Source organism: Aspergillus nomiae, assembly GCF_001204775.2.
Source record: "Aspergillus nomiae NRRL 13137 chromosome Unknown contig00020, whole genome shotgun sequence".
NCBI classification, from domain to species: Eukaryota; Fungi; Ascomycota; class Eurotiomycetes; order Eurotiales; family Aspergillaceae; genus Aspergillus; species Aspergillus nomiae.
In genome coordinates, this window is record NW_015378075.1 from 60,564 (window position 1) to 77,379 (window position 16,816).

Sequence of the window (16,816 nt, forward strand, 5' to 3'; positions counted from 1 at the left end):
CAAACATCAGTGGGAAGTTAGTGATAGGCATATTGAAAGTCTGGCAGTTCACACGCATAACCCTCCACCACATAACAGGAATGAGCCTGTTTATGAGTGCTGGAACCGGGAAACAATGTTTTTGTAAGCTGGTATACACAGTCAGCAATCGTCGCAATGATGAAATCTATCAAGGCGAGGTCGAATCGGAACCAGCACCAGGTGATGATTCTCCACTCCCAACAACCTTATTTGCACTCCCTACTTTGTAGTTTGTCATTGTATACGTGGGGCCACTATGGGGTCATAGACATTAGGCATCGAAGTGAGCTATTCTCGGATGGGGTACTGTTTGACTTTATCTCAAAAGTAACCTGATTGATCTAACATCTAAACAATCTCTATTAATCTCTATATAAGACTCTCTATAAACAGAGGCGACAAGCTTTAGCGCAAGCCGTTAAGCTAAATTAAATACCGTGAAAATTCAGTCAAGTTGTGAAGTATGCAAGCAGGGGCTTTTCATAGCAAGAGCCTCCTCGCCTCACCCCCCAAAAGCCAGACGACGCATGTCTTCATTTGCGCTTCTTGCCCTTGGGTACTCGACAGAGCCAGTACAGGGATATGGCTGCAAATATATTAAACATCACGTACACCCACATCAACCCGAAGTCCCTCCATCGCGTTGAAAAGTCGATATTGACATTTTGCAGAAACTGGGTAGTGTTTCCTGTCGCGCAAAAGTGACAATCTTCGCCCCCTTGGGCTGCTGAATTGAGCAAGTACCCCCCATTCGAGGAAATATAATCCTGCATATACTCGCCACAGGTTAGGTTTGCGGGAGTCGAAAAGGACAAAAACTCCTTTTCGGCGCAGTGCATTGGCGCTTCGCCGAGACTGGTTGATAGCAAGCCGGACACTAGGTACGTGAACGGGTTGACTCTGTACATGAAAATCCAGAAACCAGGAAGAGCGTCCGGGCCTGCAAGAATTCCGCAAAACGCGTACATCATGATAGCTAATATATTAGAGAGACTCGAGGCGATCTCTTCACTCTCGATGCCTGCGATTAACATGTGCGCCAACGAGCTGGCGAAGAGAAAGGTCACCCAGATGAAGAGAAAGGCGAGGGTGCTTCGATAGTGCAACGTGTCGGTGTACTCAGCGTTGTGGAAAAGACCCACGGGGTAAAACCAAACAAGGAAACAGAATATTGCCATGATCTAAGATATGTTAGAGTCTGACTGAGTACTAGGCGTCGTACAGAGACTGTGTGGATAAAACCTACTGAGTTCCATGCAAGCTCGACTAGTATGTTGGTGAGAACGAATGCTTGCCACGAATAAGTCTTGGATTGTCGCTCCCGTGCTTCGTAAAGCGTTCGTTGCGTTACAAACGACGGGATGATCTGGATAATCAACTGGATGACGACGAAGAGGAAGACAAAGACACCAAACATTTGATTTTGTAGGCCCTGGGCTGTATTGTCGGCTTTGAAGAAAGAAAACCCTATGAAGAGTGACTGGGGAACAGCTCATTAGAACTCAGCGTAGATATAAGTCCGTCGAGGTAATACTCACACAACCAATCGTAAGCAAAACCTTGGAATAGATGTACGCTGGCGTACGCCAGTACTGTTGGAACACTCTTAGCCCAACTTGCACAAACTGTGTCGTGAATGGAGCCGCGAATTCCGCATAGCTAGATCTGTCGTTCGTGTCTGCAACGGGTGATGGTTGATTGGCCAAAGCTCTCAGGTTTGTGAGCTCATGGCGCACATTCTGATATTCAGGGCTGTTTCGCCAAACCGCAGACCAGTCAATCTCGCTTTTAGCCCCTGGTGCGGCACCGATCACCTCAAGCATGTGCTCTGCTGGATTGCTGCCAGGTGGCAAAGCAGGGCCACCATTACGTGTGAAATAGTCCATCAGTACTCTAGACTCACGTCCGATCTCACCAAAGTAGACGGTTTTGCCTCCCTTTGCTAGAAGAAGTAGTCTATCAAAGCGTTGGAACAACATGGCAGACGGCTGGTGAATGGTACAGAGAATAGCTTGTCCGTTCTTGGTCAGAGTCTCCATCAGATTGCAAATTGACCATGACGTCTGACTATCCAGGCCAGAGGTAGGCTCATCCAGGAAAAGAAGCAGTTTCGGACGTGCGGCCAGCTCAACGCCAATTGTAAGGCGCTTTCTCTGCTCCACGTTAAGCCCCTCTCCAGGTATCCCAACTATGGCGTCAGCGTAGTCTCTCATATTGAGAAGATCAAGAACTTTCTCAACATAGTCCAACTTTTCTTCCCGAGTATACTGAGGCGGTTGTCTGAGCAAGGCGCTAAACTCTAGAGCTTCACGCACAGTAGAGGTATGAAGATGAAGATCTTGTTGTTGTACATAACCTGTTTTCCGTTGAAATGAGCTGTCCCGTGGTCGGCCATCGACGAGCATATCACCACCAACAACCCCAACTGTGGTGCGGTTAGCCAGCACATCGAGTAGAGTTGTTTTTCCAGCACCGGAACTGCCCTGTGAATTGCTTGTGAGCCTGACATAGTCGGAAATGTTCCGGTAGAGGTAGCTTACCATTAAGGCAGTCAAAGTGCCAGGTTTGATCCAACCATCAACATGATCTAGAATCCGCCGAGTTTCACTCTTGATCTTAACATCATAGCATACATTTTCCCAGTGAAAGATAGACGTCTGTTTCTCCACACCTATAGTCGAGTCAAGTCCCTCGCTATGCTTCTCGTTTTGGATGATAGGGGCTTGTGTCCGCTCCTCATCGTGTTGGCATTGTTTTGTCCTGGCTTTCTGTGAGCTGCCGCGGCGAAACACAAGAACTTCGCCCTTTGACCGCTCAGAGGCAACTAGCTCTGTTGCTATAAGCTGGCACAGTGCGAGAAAGATAGTGAGTGCGAGAATAATACCAAAATTTCTCCAGCGATGACTGTTTTCATATCCGTATGTGGATTTAACGAAAGTTGTGCCGTCAACGAGATCTGAGCCTGGAACAGATCCTACGACCGAGCAGATACGCTCGTCCTGGGAGATGTTCTCGTATCCTACTCCAGAAGGGACGAACGATGCACAGGGGAAAGTCCTCCCGTGAAACTCATTGACCATGATAGCCTCGAAACCATACGCGACAGGATTCAAGTGCCGAATCCACGAAGCCCATCCGCGCATATAGTTCACTGGAATGGCAAACCCAGTATATAGGACTAGAGCCATAAGGATGATTGATGACGGAGCCAACGCCTGCTGGATGGTTTTGGTAAGTGATGCGAAGAGGCGGAAAAACATCGACATGCTCATCACCATCATGAAAGAAATTAGATAGTTGAAGAAAAACGGCCCGGGTTCACGACGGAGATTTGCCATGAAATACAACGTTATGTTCATCAATATCGAGTTCACCAGTTTGTATGGCATGTCCATGATCATTGACGATATGGCCTCTGCGCTAGGGTGGTAGAGGGCATATCGGTTATGCTTTTCCACGATTGTTCGTTTCGCATACAAGCTCAAAATTTCGAGCATGCTTGAAAAGGCATTCAAGAGAACCATCATAAATAGAATAGCCCCGCGGGAGAAGAACGATGAAGTGTTCCCTGAGAGATTGTAAAATATACTCGAAATTATCAGCGCCTCAAAGAAATTGTTAATAAGCATGACGATGGTAACACTGGGATCGTTTTTGAGACGCTGAAATTCCCTCCACATACAGAGCCGAATTTGGCCCCAGTATGACAGAGTATATGGTGATTTATGTCGTTGGTTCTTTGACTTTTCGGTCTTCCGGGATTGGGCAAACCGGTCAAGATCGGCTCCATCGAAGGGATGTTCATTAGCGTACTGATCAATTTGGCGCAACAGTGATTGACGTTCAGGGCTCTCTTTCCAGCGCTTTGCAAACTCCTCGGATGTTCTAGGCGCCAGGCTCTCAAAACCCGGCCTGACGATGCGTTCGGTTGGACTGGACATCGATGTGAGGAAGTCGGCAGTTGTCTGAGACTCAGGCATAGAAAGCCGAGTCGTTCAAAGTAACCTTTAGCATCATGCGCAGCGCCGAAGTATATCTGGTGTCCTTCATATAAAACAATGACTTTGTCAAAAAGCTGGCTTGTTGGTTAGCAGTGTCCAATGCCTGGTCATAGCTTCTTGGGCTTACATTGTACGCAGATTGGGGAGCCTGGTATATTGCAACACACGAGGTCATTCCAAACACATCGCTTTGTGTCCGTAAGGTCCTGCAAAACTCCACCGCATTTGCGCTATCCAATCCTCTGGTGCTGTTATCCCAGCACTGTAATGGGGCATAGCTTAACGCAGCTTCCGCGATCGTAACCCGCTTTCTCTCACCTCCGCTGACACCACGAACGAAGTCGTTACCCACCCGGGTATTTATAGTATGACTGATCCCAAACATGGCCATAATGACATCTCGTAGATGAGTGGCGTACTCCTGGGAACTGATTCCGCCCGGAAGGTGACGAGGTGCACGAGCAAGGGACGCAAAATACAGCGTATCGCCGACTGAGAGCTGTGGGTAATGTGCATCAACTTCAGCAGTGTATATAGCCTCGCCCCGGAATTGCGTTGACATTTGCCTGGGAGTTATGCCTTGGTAGTTTATATAGGCTGCTGGGTCTACCTGAAAGCCATGGGTTTCACCAGCTATAGTTTTGAGAAAGGTTGAACAGCCTGATCCAGGAGGGCCCAGAACACAAAGCTGCTCACCAGGAAGAACTAGTCCATCAAGACCCTGCAGGATATTAATTTTCGTTTTCTTGCCGCTAAGGAACTGATATATCTGTGTCGGCAACTTCAGCAGGGCATTTCCCACACTCATTTGGTAGTCCACAGGACTACCGTACCCGGAAACGTTCAAATCTTTGAACGCAACACCGGCAACTCGTGGCGGACAGTTTTCGTCGGCATTATACCTAGCGTTGTAGAAAGCTTTCGCCCAGTCTCTAGCACGGAATTCAGGGCTGTTCGGATCCAGAAATCCACCTTCACTCGCTTCGAACGGGGAACGATAATGATTTTTTTCAGACTTTGTGCTCAATTTGCGCGCTAGTTTCGTCAGCTGCTCGTCGATCTCCGCTCGATTCTCCCCAAGTTTGTCTTTCTGTTCCAGAACCGACTGTTCACTGTTGGCGTAGGTTTGAGTCCCTGAACTAGTGCCTCCGTCCATAGCGAGGGCCATGTCTGATGAAGGTGGAGGACGGGGCTCATGCCCTCGAGACGAAAACATCTGTAGTTTAAATGTCTATAGAGATCAGTCGAAGGACCAAGCAGGGAAAAGAAAACGACTAACTCGGGAGCAACACGACTGTTGCCTCTGAATGACAGATGTGATTAAGGTTTCCGCCTAGCGTCTGAACTCATGAAGAGCTGCTCGTGTCCAGGTACAGACGAAAGCTAGCAATAACGAGCCGGGGGGGGTTGCTTTATACATAGCTGGGGGCGACCAAGCCACAGGAGATCCATGGTGTTCGGAAATGTCTAACAATATGTGTGGACCACTAGGCCACTTAGTCCTCGCGAGCGGAGGCCAAGATATCGGATTCGGACTCTTGGCTCAAGAAGCTCCGTGAGTCATTCCGACTCATCTAGCACGTATTGAATAGATCGGCTGTCCGTGCATGAATCTCGGCATTGTGTCGGTGAGAGCCGGAAGACCGTAGAGGTCGGGCTCCAGTACATACAACCAAGTACATTGCTCTTGGCCCAAAGTTAAGTAGATAGTGTGGCGTAGGTTCAGGGATAACCAGTCCAGATTTTGGTGAAGGTGATGGATACAACGAGTGCAAAGAAAGCCCTAAGGGGAGGAAACCACGGAGCCCGCGGGCTCCGACTCCACAGCAAGACGCGGCTTGTACTAACCAATAGGTCCTTAGGCCACTCAAGGCAAGACACTTTTTTAAGGTCATTTAAACTTTGTGGAGTCTTCGGACTTTCGGACTATAAAGATTTGTCCGTGTTTCGGTATCAAAGAAGAGTCTCCAGTCCATCACTACTACTAGTAGTAGGGACTTGGTCTACCTCCCAGCACAAATGTCGACTCCGATTTCGTTACCCGACCAATCCCTTTCGGTGGGTGCTCTTTCAAGCTCAGGGACCCTATTTTCGCAGCTAAATCCAGGTAGTGTGAAAGGTGTAGAAAGAAAAAGGTACCCACTTTTCACAGATGCATGCTGGAGATCTCTGTTTGGCTGACCTTGAAATTTCTACCGGGCAGATCGGTTGTAACAAACTGCTTCCACAATGCAATCGATGTGTCGCATCCAATGTCGAGTGTGTTTACCCGACTCGACGTCGGAGAACCCGAAGACCAAGGTCCTTACGAGTACATGCTTCTTGTGCCACTATCACGAATGCTAACCGGGACAGGGCCGTATATCGCGCAAGGGAGAATGATGGTGCTTCCACTGGAATATTATCTGACATTCTCAGGCGTCTAACTTCATTGGAGCAATCTCTGGCAGTAGCGCCATGTCAGTCTCCTGTAGCCAGTGACCGGAGAAGTTCACCCGCGCCTTCCCACAATGGCATCCTAGAACCTCCTCGGAATAATGGTAAGTACTGTTGGATTCTACTGACCTCCATCAGGTGCTATAATGTATCACAGGCAATAACATATTCGCTCCAGATATCATTCAAAAACACATTCCCTCTTATCATACTACACAGCAGACCACGCCAAATATCCCAGCGCTCAGCCCAGATGCTGGCAGTGCCTTGGTTTGGGACGATGCATCCATCACCAAGAACATGGCCTCCGAATGGGTCAATGGTACATTTTTCCAATCGCACCAGTACTAAAATGCTCGTGAACTAATCTCTTCGTAGTATTTTATACTCTGTCGTGGGGCCCTGAGCTTCCTGTGGGAAAAGATTTCTTCCTTCTTCTTCCTGACCTGTTTGACCTACCACATGTCAAGATCGACACGTCCGCACTTCTTGTATACTACAACGTTCTTCTGCAAGGGCTATTCATGGATCGAAGGCTCGGGCGCAGGAGAAAAGACTATGCGTCCTATATGTACAGGAAGATGCTATTACATGCGAAAGACTGGGACTTCGAGGCCCAACCTACCCTCACAGACCTTTACGCCGCACTTCTCTTGGTACGTCACATGAACCACAATATGCGCTCAACAGACCCTAATCTCGTTCAAGATTTTTACAACAAACTTTTTTTTGAGAGGGAGCTTTCATGGAAATTTCATTGCTCTGCCTACCGCATAGCCTGTAACCTAGGCTTCTTATTGCTAGACGCGGACGTCAGTGGTAACTGCCAGTCCCCCCATGGCCACTCAATTCATAAAGACCAGATGCGGTTCTGTATCTGGATTTTGGTGCACAACGATTGTATTTTCCGCCTTCATTTAAACAAGCCAGGCCTGCTCGATCCTAGCACCATGGTCGTCAAATTCCCAGAGCTATCGATGTGGAACCCTAACGAAGGGCTTAATCGATCAGCCCAAATTAATTTCTTGGTTGCCACGCGCCTTGCCTTTGCGAAACTGCGGTTTTTCGATATGATGGATGATGCACGGCAAAAAGGATCACAGCCATCTGACCAGTTAATAGAGGATTTGATCGGGGAGACTCAGACAGCTCTTGCAGACTGGAACATAGTAAGTTGACGCAACAAGATAGAAAAATCGACATCGCTCTCACATCCGTCTAATTTAGGATGAAAACCTCGGAGCAGCAGAGTATAGCAACAGCGTCTGGTTCTACGATGAACTCATTCAGAACGCCTGTACCACCGTCATTCTACTCAATCGTACAAGATCAGTATCAAACAGACAGGCGTCCAAAACCCAGTCGCTTGAGGCGGCAAGGAGGGCAATTGAAAGCATGAAGCAAGCAATGACTATTGATTCGCCTGGCTCTTACTGGCCACTATGGTACGTTGTCATATTGCAAAATTTTGAACGGAATTCTTTTGAGCTAACGGTCCTTCTATTTCTTACTAGTTACTTCTCTTTCTACTCGGTCATCACTATCCTTACCATATTCGCTAATATTTTGGAGACAAATACGCCTGCCGCCATCGCTCACGACATGTCCCTCGCGGTGTGGTTCGGGGCCATGCTGATCCAGTGGACAGCCGAGCGCGAAGAACTCAGACCTGTTGAGGCAGCCGTCAACACACTAAATGACATATGTCGGCAAGTTAAACTGTGCACGTCCAGCATACAGGTTCAGCCAAACAGCCAGCTTGTCACGGGAGCGACACCCGCTGACGGGATAATGCTCAGCCCCAGCTCGGTCCAAACGCTCGACTGTATCGGTATTAAAGTGCAAGATCTTGTTCAGAATCCATATGAGACAATTTTACTTGTCGAACGGTGGATCTACTCTCAGCGTCTTAGCAGTCCTGAGATATGACTATACGAACTGCACATTAACACATGTTGCCTTTAGAATTGTGGAGCGTTTCTGTTTTGCCAAGACTCTTAGTTACGCACCAATCTTTTTTTTTTTTTTTTTGTTTTTTTTGAACCTCCCTTGTTGCGTGAAGCGCTTTGGGGAGCTCTGGGATTTTCGTATGGGCTGGTCTATTACGGAGTAAAAGGCCCTCTTTTCCTGCACAGCATTTCTACCAGGTAGACAACTTACTCGGAATAGAATAGATACAAGCGATTTTCTCATTTTTTGAGGCTCGCTCGATGTTGCACAAACATAAATATATATTTACAGACTTCCCTCAAACAAACTCTTTGTAGTTGATGGTTATTTACGTATCGAGTATCGCAAATATATATTTTTACTTTCACATCGTTCACGGGTTGACTTTGTTCGTCATCCATACTCATTATTTCAGGGATTTCGGAACTACTACTTGACTGCACTTATGGGTTGGTGTTTGGATATAGTATTTGAGTATAAGCTACTCCATAGACCAATAAATAGTCAATGGTGGCTTATTGATCGAAAAGGGACATTGCTGACTGACAATACTGGGGCTTTAACTATCTAGAATCAAGATCCCGCTCGAGATGGTCAAGTCTTGCCAAGAAGTCTGCCATGTAATTCCAAAAGCATCCTTGGTATTAAGGTGATGTACTCTGGGCCGGCCACACCAGTTCTTACCATGTGAAGTGGTTGAACAGCGACAAAACTGGAGGTTGATATGGAGGGATAGAAGGTGTTACTGTGGCCATTTACAGATCAAACTACGGCTACGAACGCGGTCCACCGGAGCATATTGAACGATTTAATCAAATTCTTTGGGAATCAACCCAATTATTGCTCCGAAGAACCCTGAAATAACAAAAGGTGGTCGTGACAATCATGAAAACTACAGAAACCCAGAAACGCCGGTTTGGCAAGAAAGAACCTAATTCCCCCTATTATTTGTCTGAGAAGTAAACTTTTTGGTGGACTATCGCTTTAAGCATTACACTTAAGCAGCAAGCTCACGGATCTTCTGCTCAACGCGAGCCTTGCGCTCAGCGTGGGACAGCTTCTTCTTCTGGAACTTCTTGCTCTCAGCCTTGTACTCCTCCTTGGTCTTCTTGGAGCCCTCATCCTCATCCTTCTTGAAGGGGTCCTCGCGGATGGCCTTGTGGGCCTCAGTGTAGAGGTCCTCGATGTCACCAGCCTCGACCTCGTTCTCAAGGTACTTGTGGAACTGGCCGCGGTAACGCTCCTCGTCGTCGTCGGCAAGACCCTCCATGTACTCAGCGACGTGGCCACCGAAGATGTAGGTGCGGAGAGTCTCGGCATCGAGCTCCTCGGTCTCAATGTCGAAGCCGGGGAAGCGGTTCTCGGAGTGGGGGATGAGGATACCACCGTCGGAGGCACCCTTCATGGCACCGAAGACACGGGCACCAGTGGAGGTACGGGCCAGACCGACATCAAGGAAGGCCTTGAAGGGGCGGCGCTCACCATCGTCGGTCTCAACGGCCTCGGTGAGAGCGTACTCGCCGTCAGCCTCCTCAACACCGGTGAACTGCTCGTCAATGCCCAGCTTCTTGAGGGTACGGCGGGCAAGGAGGAGACCGGTGGCGTAAGCGGCAGCCCAGTTGGTCAGACCGTTGGTGATGCCATAGCGCTTGAGCTCGTGGGAGTAGGCGCTGGCGAAGACCTTGTCACCGGAGAGCTCAGAGTAGACGATCTGGGTGATGATGTCGCGGTTGGTGAAGCGGACAACGAGGCGGTACTTGGGCGCGTTGTACTTGTTCTTGGCCTGGGTGATCAGGCGCTTACGGGCATAGTAATCAGTCTTGCCCTCTCTGCGACGGCGGTACTTGGTCTGGTAGCGGCTGCGAGGGTATTAGTATTTCGGCCCACAATGATCATTTTTTGCAGAGTTTATCAACCGGAAAGACTCACCTGTAGTAAGCGCTGTTCTTGACGAGCTTGTGGAAAGGCTACAAGAAAGACACTCGAGTCAGCAATTTGCGCTTCAGAAAAGGTTGTATCCGAAGCATCTTGCAAAGACCCGTTTTTCCAGTCCCACAAATCCTGTCCACGGCGGGAACAAAATCGAGACTAGTCAAGGGCGATACTGGACAACACAATAAAGGTTGTCATCCGTGTGGGATAACAGCAAAACTCACCATTTTGACTGTTTGCCGCTGAGAACCGAGTTGTCGATGTTGGCTGAAGAAAAAAGAAAAGGGAAATTGGTGGGATGACTTTTGTGGAAGCCTCTCGCTTAGCGCCGTTCTGCATCCCGCCGCAAAACTGAGGTTGGCCACGAGCCCGGGAACCCGTCTTTAAGACTGGACCACACTTTCCTACATCTCTTCACTATTTTGCACCCATCTTTGGCTTTTAGTGGCTTGGCAGTGGACCCAACGATCTTACAATTGTAACATATCCATTTGACAATTCCAGTTCTATGATAGTACGGTTGTGGTCAAAAGGTGAGTTTTGTACCTGCTGCTAGTGCCATTCCAGTGTCTTTAATATAAAAGGGCCGTGACCTCTTCGCTAAGTAACAATGTGAGCCATTATCTTCATGTGTGAAACTATGCTTCTGTTTTCTTAAAGTACCAAAATGATCTTCCCAAATCTGGTTCCACTGTCTTCATATTTTCCAGTTGTTTCTGAAGCACTAATTAATCTGTTTTCGTGGCTCGCCGTAAAACTCACTGTGATAGATAGCTAGTTTACGGGGATACTCTCGATACAGAACATACAGCAGGAGGGGTTTATTCCCTGGTGGCGTCCTCAGTGTTACTGACTGACCTATATCACATCCTCTTTTGCAGATCTGCACCATCCTGCTGCTGACCGACCGAGATCGTCTGTCTTTCCGGCTGTGCCATTGGCGCTTATTGGGACTGTTCTCACAGTGGTGAGAGGTGTTGTACTATTCTCATTGGCTCCGCAGTATTCATGAGGCTGTGTGACACGCAACTACTACCAGGTGGTACTGGTCCAGTAGATGTACCATCATAAACTACTCTTTACTGAGACTATCTCCAAAGGTGAAACCTGCTCCATTGATGTTTCCACAACCATCACGCTCACCCACGATTAATGCCAGCTCGAGATAAGGTCGTCTTGAAGTTCAATTCGGCGTAGCAGTCATACCGTCTCCAAAGACCCCGGCAAAACCAACAATATGATTACGATAGCTTCCATTGCCTACTTTTTATGAATGGAGAAAATGCTCAAATCCACTTTCACTTGTAGGCAAGCATCTCCATACCCTTTTTAGGAGCCGACATTAATGTATGTAAGATTATAGTGGACTCTGCGAACTAGTCCTATTCTGGTATCTGAGATGCAAGACTGAGATTCTTGCCAAACAAGCGTCGGTAGTTCCTGGTGCGCTGTTTCTACGACTGGTCAGATCATGAATAGGAGACGCTTATTTGCTTCGAATCCTTCCCAATGCGGACATTCCGGAATCCGGAGTTCCCTGCCAGCCCCATTATGGGGCCCGACTATGATGATCATACTTGGATAATGTACACGACGAGGCTCAGGAGACTCTACTCCGGATGAAAGAGGTCCAATAGGATTACCAGGCAGTCAGGGGCTTCCGGATAATGTCAGACCTCATTGTAGCAAGTCCCAATCGCTCTTTGCGAGAGGCGTCCTGCAAGAGCTCCAACAATGCAAGATGAGCTAGATCGTCCAAGGTGTCTCTCCTTTCGGACAACATATGATACACGCTTTGATAATTTAGGCGTCCACCGTGGAGCCCGAGACAGCAAGGCTCGAGAATCGATCCATCAAGAACGAGAAAGAAGGCACGAAGTTTATGGGGGGAGCGACATCGTCGGATATAAATACCTGGGACAATCCCGTCGTTCTGATGAAATTCACTAAGCTCGCAAGACATTCCTATATCACAATCATCAACTACTATCTTTATAACTTTCATACAAACCCAATCTCTCTGCCACCATGGTTCAACTTGCCACCCTCTCCGTAGCCGTCCTGGCTTCGCTTGCCCCTTTGGCTGCCGCAAAGAATTGCAAGACTGGTCTCAACTACTGTGGTTTTGTCCTCACTAGCATCGGTACGTCGCCCTACATCTAAAAGAAACTCACCCCTCTTTCTTTACGGGTCATCAAGTATCCTAACGTGGTTCTTCGTGTCAGGCAATTACGACTCTCAAATTGCTGTCGCTTTGCAGGCCGCAAACCAACCTACGGATGATCTTCATTATCGCGAATCTCTCTTCCATTGCAATGGAGGTGGCAATGGCGATATTTCGTTCTCGACCTACTGTGACGGTGGTTGCCAGGATGGGGGTTCTGGTAACAGTGATCACTGCTAGACATTCCTGGGACAGCCCGCTCAGATAGCAGGAAGTTCAAATATTGTCGAGAGACGGGGCGGGCTGTACTGACGCAAAGATGCATTTCTGTCCGGGTGGTTATATGAGGAGGTTTATCACCATGTTACCTAAACCTTTTGTCTGTCGTTACAAATCGCAAGAAGCTTCTTCCTTTGCATATCCAACCAGTATCACAAACGTAGCGCTGAAAGTCAAGCCCAATGCACCATCTGCAATGATATGGCCCTTGCGATGGATCTATGCAATTGAGTGGTTCACCACCGTTCTTTGTTCCGGGAAGCCACATCGTTGCATGTTCAGTTCAGTGGACTTAGCGGGGCCCTTAGCCTGTCCATGCATAAATGGGGGTGCGCCGTCAAGATTGGGTCACTCTGTGATCCTGACGTGCCGTTGGTATAGTTCTCGCGATGCGTATTCAAATATCGGGAGTCTATTTCCGCAGAGCTGGATAAATCTAGGGGTAGATATCTTGAGCACTCGCCACGTGGTGTTCATAAAACTTTTGAGATAAGGTTCACCATTGCTAAAGATTGGGTCATACTTCGATAATATAATTGATCTGCAAAAAACAATTCTTCACTTGTCAATGTACACATAGGGAATGTTCCCATTATTTATACCATTGTAAGTGAATACTACAAATCAGTTTAGTATTGATCATATCTCTGTAGCCTTGATCTCCCTGCTCCTTCTCTACCATGACTTCGAATCAGCTCACCTTAGTATTCTTGCTTTCGCCTTACTTTCGCCTTACATTTCAACCTCACATTTCCTTTTAGTTGTTGTGACTTTCTCGTAGGAATTACTGACTATGACTTCTCTCCTAGGTACTGATCATAAGTTGGTCGTTTCGTCGACCTCCGCTACCTTCGCTGCAGTACCTGTTATCACGATGAGCATACATCGCCTTTTATCTGGTCTGCCCCCTAACTATCGCAGGGAGACTTTTTCTAATTGGAGACGACTATCAACGGCGATAAATATGGTCTACGAACAGCTAGTTGAACATCGCGGCGAAGGAAACCAGTGGATTGTTGTTTTGGGGCTATCACGCAGTGCAATCCAGCGACTGGGCGATGAAAGATCGCATGATGGGATTTCCTTCAGGTTCGAGCACGATGGCAGCACTGGGATTATTAAAGTCCCCGGCCCTGGACATGAAATCACGACGGACCGTGTGAAGACCAAGATTAGCTTTCTCATGCTGCGTATGGGGATTGAAGACCAATACTGGGTGGCTGCAACGAGGTACCAAGCCACTGGAGGTAGTAAAAGTAAGGAAGGCGACCAAGGATTCCTACCACCTGCTCGGCAACCTGTGGGCACGTTGGCAACAGGTGTCTGTCCGTTCCCGACTCTCGTCATCGAGGCTGGGGTGTCTGAATCACTACCCAAGCTTAGGGAAGACACCCTCTGGTGGTTCAACCATTCAGGGGGGGATGTGCGCATCGTTCTTGTTATCTGTATCCGGAAACGTGTGCGGCAGCCAGTTATGCTGATTGAAAAGTGGCAATTGGCCCCTCCGACTCCTAGGCCACTTACAAGGGGAGCTATTCAACAGCTTCAACGGCAAGTGCCATGTCAAATGCCACCCCAAATTCGGCAGCAGCCAGGTAGTCAATATGCATACTGTGCCCAGTCTATCGAAGTTGCGCCCCAGGACCTTATCGGTCCATCGCTTATTCTTCCCTTTCTCGCTCTTTTCGGCCGCCCGCCAGTCGCTCCAGAGGCTGACTTGATACTGACTACCGCAGTGCTTGCGTCGTGTATCCAGCACCTTTGAAGGTAGCAATTCACTCTGTTTACAATCACATATCTCTTAGCACTGCCATGTATTGGGAAAGATTTACCACAGCACAAACAATCGTATATGTCGTTTCATAGGTGATAGTTCTAGACCAATGTTGGTCTGTAAGGACGCCGGGTTCTTCATGCAGTATGGGTTGGATTTGTGTAAGGACGTAAGTGGTGTGCCGATTCAAGAGTAAACAGTATAGTTAGAAAAAAGAACGAAAGAAAGTCGATAAGCGGGAGTCTTTGGTATGATGTATAAAGTAATACGGTTAGAATGCTTTTCTTCTAATTTCCCTTCTTTCTACTACTAGAGCGCCAAGGAATCTATGATGATATATCTACAGCCCAACTACGATGAGATTTCCATGGTTCGGCTAATCGAAGTGATGTCTCTGGCCATGTGCGGAAAATAAAGCGGAAGCGGAATGACTACCTACTCCTAAAAAGATAAACTTTTTGCATTGATAGTAGCGTCTTGAAAGCCAAAAGCTATTAGCCTTCAAGTGAGCGGGGTTCGGATATAAGCTTCTTATCTTCTATCCGCACAAGACCATCGGGGTTTGCTTCGGTGACTGCGGTATCATGGATCTATGTTCCGTCCGTTGAAAAGGAGCTGGTACCCCCCATGCTCTTCAGTCAGACATCAATCTTGCTATTCAATCAATTGCAAAACTACCCAATATGGCCCCTGTTTGCGTCGGCACAGTACAAGCCGAACCGGTTTTCCTCGACCTGGACGGTTCCATCAACAAGACTATAGACATAATACGGCAGGCTGCCGGGAAAGGCGTGCAAGTCCTAGCCTTTCCTGAGGTTTGGATCGGCGGGTATCCTTGGTATGCTGCTCCTATATCACTCCAGAGGGCGAGCTAATCCTTATGTATGAGGCCAATCTGGGCAAAAAATGCATTCGAATCATCCGAATTCTGTGCAAAGTACATTGCACACTCTCTCCCCAGAGATTCCGCACATATGCGTCGCATCCAAGCCGCCTGTAAGGAGTATTCGATATTTGTGGTCCTAGGCTACAGCGAGAAAGACGACGCAAGTGGAAGCATCTATATCTCGCAGGTAAAACACCAGCCCGGACAGCCGTAATATGTACCGTGCTGAATAGTTGTCCACCTTTCAAGGCCTTCATTAGCTCTACTGGCGAGATCGTCCATAATCGCCGCAAGATCAAGCCCACGTATGTCGAGCGCTGTTTGTGGGGCGACGGGCAGGGCGACTCACTCAAGTGTGTGGTCGACTCGCCCTTTGGAAGAATCGGCGCTCTGAACTGCTGGGAGAACCTACAGCCCCTGTTGCGGTACTATGAATATTCACAGGGCGTCCAGATCCATGTCGCAGGTTGGCCGTCTGCCCCATCGCTTGAGAAGCTTGAAGTTCCCTACCCGTACGGGTGTACGAGCGAGGCTTGCCTGCGGATCAGTCAGATGGTGGCGCTAGAGGGCCAAACATTTGTACTCTGTTCCACGGCGATTCTGCGTAAAGAGAAGCACGAGATAATGGGACTTAAGGATAAGGGAATCTTCCATGAGGTATGAAGGTCTTGCATCGTGATTGCCTGCCGGTAGGGCGAGGATATACGCTAACAGGTTGCAATTACTAGGATGATGGTGGTGTGGCCATGATCTTTGGCCCCGATGGCCGACCATTGGTCGAGCCCTTACCGCGTGGAGAAGAAGGGATCTTGACAGCTGAGGTCGACTTGGAGATGATCTATATGGCGAAGAGTCTGTGCGACCCAGTTGGACATTACTCTCGTCCAGATCTGCTAAGCCTCAGGGTGAACTCGGTGAAGGCCGAGGTAGTGCACCATGTCTGAACAAATTACGGGATAATTTGAGGACAGATTCGGTAGCATGGCGATATGATTGAGGTAGGGTTTTTATCCAGTCGTTTTCCTTTCAATATTTACAATGTCGATATCAATCTATGTTTTATCCTTTACCCGAGCTTTGTATCTTATTACTGGAAGGTATACAGTTCCTTTAGTATATTCAGCTATAGTTGTTTGATCCTAAGTTTGTTTATCTTATATCGAGGGACAGAAGTGAATACACTAGTAATTCTACAGTATCTAGGGATATGTCCGTGACGATCGTATTCTATACTAAAGATTATCCCAAAAGTTCCTTCAGAAGGATTAAATGATTGATGCTGTGCGCCCTATGTCGAATATACTATGTACCATAGCAGTTAGTACCTGTAAATAGTATCAAGGAGTGCGAGATTTCTTGTCTAAAAGAATCAC

At 47.9% G+C, this 16,816-nt stretch overlaps 6 protein-coding genes across 6 annotated transcripts; 3 read left to right on the top strand and 3 right to left on the bottom strand.

The window, feature by feature from the left end:
• Positions 1–554: 554 nt before the first annotated feature.
• ANOM_001574 (putative ABC multidrug transporter) lies at positions 555–3,962 on the bottom strand (the record flags this gene model as incomplete). The annotated part of the gene is made up of 3 exons (XM_015546831.1): positions 555–1,202; positions 1,268–1,501; positions 1,560–3,962. 3 exons carry the CDS (start codon positions 3,960–3,962, stop codon positions 555–557), a joined length of 3,285 nt encoding a protein of 1,094 aa, XP_015410971.1.
• A 31-nt stretch (positions 3,963–3,993) lies between these two features.
• ANOM_001575 (putative ABC multidrug transporter) lies at positions 3,994–5,238 on the bottom strand (the record flags this gene model as incomplete). Its single annotated transcript, XM_015546832.1, has 1 exon — positions 3,994–5,238. The coding sequence occupies one exon, from the start codon at positions 5,236–5,238 to the stop codon at positions 3,994–3,996; it is 1,245 nt and encodes a 414-aa protein (XP_015410972.1).
• Positions 5,239–6,274: 1,036 nt separating this feature from the next.
• ANOM_001576 (fungal specific transcription factor domain-containing protein) lies at positions 6,275–8,387 on the top strand (the record flags this gene model as incomplete). Its single annotated transcript, XM_015546833.1, has 6 exons — positions 6,275–6,333; positions 6,378–6,562; positions 6,616–6,780; positions 6,837–7,627; positions 7,686–7,903; positions 7,973–8,387. 6 exons carry the CDS (start codon positions 6,275–6,277, stop codon positions 8,385–8,387), a joined length of 1,833 nt encoding a protein of 610 aa, XP_015410973.1.
• A 1,018-nt stretch (positions 8,388–9,405) lies between these two features.
• Positions 9,406–10,605, bottom strand: ANOM_001577 (60S ribosomal protein uL18; the record flags this gene model as incomplete). The annotated part of the gene is made up of 3 exons (XM_015546834.1): positions 10,565–10,605; positions 10,338–10,375; positions 9,406–10,267 (listed from the first exon to the last, which is right to left on the bottom strand). The coding sequence occupies exons 1-3, from the start codon at positions 10,565–10,567 to the stop codon at positions 9,406–9,408; spliced, it is 903 nt and encodes a 300-aa protein (XP_015410974.1). The 5' UTR covers positions 10,568–10,605.
• A 1,763-nt stretch (positions 10,606–12,368) lies between these two features.
• On the top strand, positions 12,369–14,548 carry ANOM_001578 (maltose permease; the record flags this gene model as incomplete). The annotated part of the gene is made up of 3 exons (XM_015546835.1): positions 12,369–12,483; positions 12,566–12,724; positions 13,593–14,548. The coding sequence occupies 3 exons, from the start codon at positions 12,369–12,371 to the stop codon at positions 14,546–14,548; spliced, it is 1,230 nt and encodes a 409-aa protein (XP_015410979.1).
• A 692-nt stretch (positions 14,549–15,240) lies between these two features.
• On the top strand, positions 15,241–16,387 carry ANOM_001579 (carbon-nitrogen hydrolase family protein; the record flags this gene model as incomplete). Its single annotated transcript, XM_015546836.1, has 4 exons — positions 15,241–15,395; positions 15,447–15,630; positions 15,693–16,100; positions 16,172–16,387. The coding sequence occupies 4 exons, from the start codon at positions 15,241–15,243 to the stop codon at positions 16,385–16,387; spliced, it is 963 nt and encodes a 320-aa protein (XP_015410980.1).
• Positions 16,388–16,816: the final 429 nt, after the last annotated feature.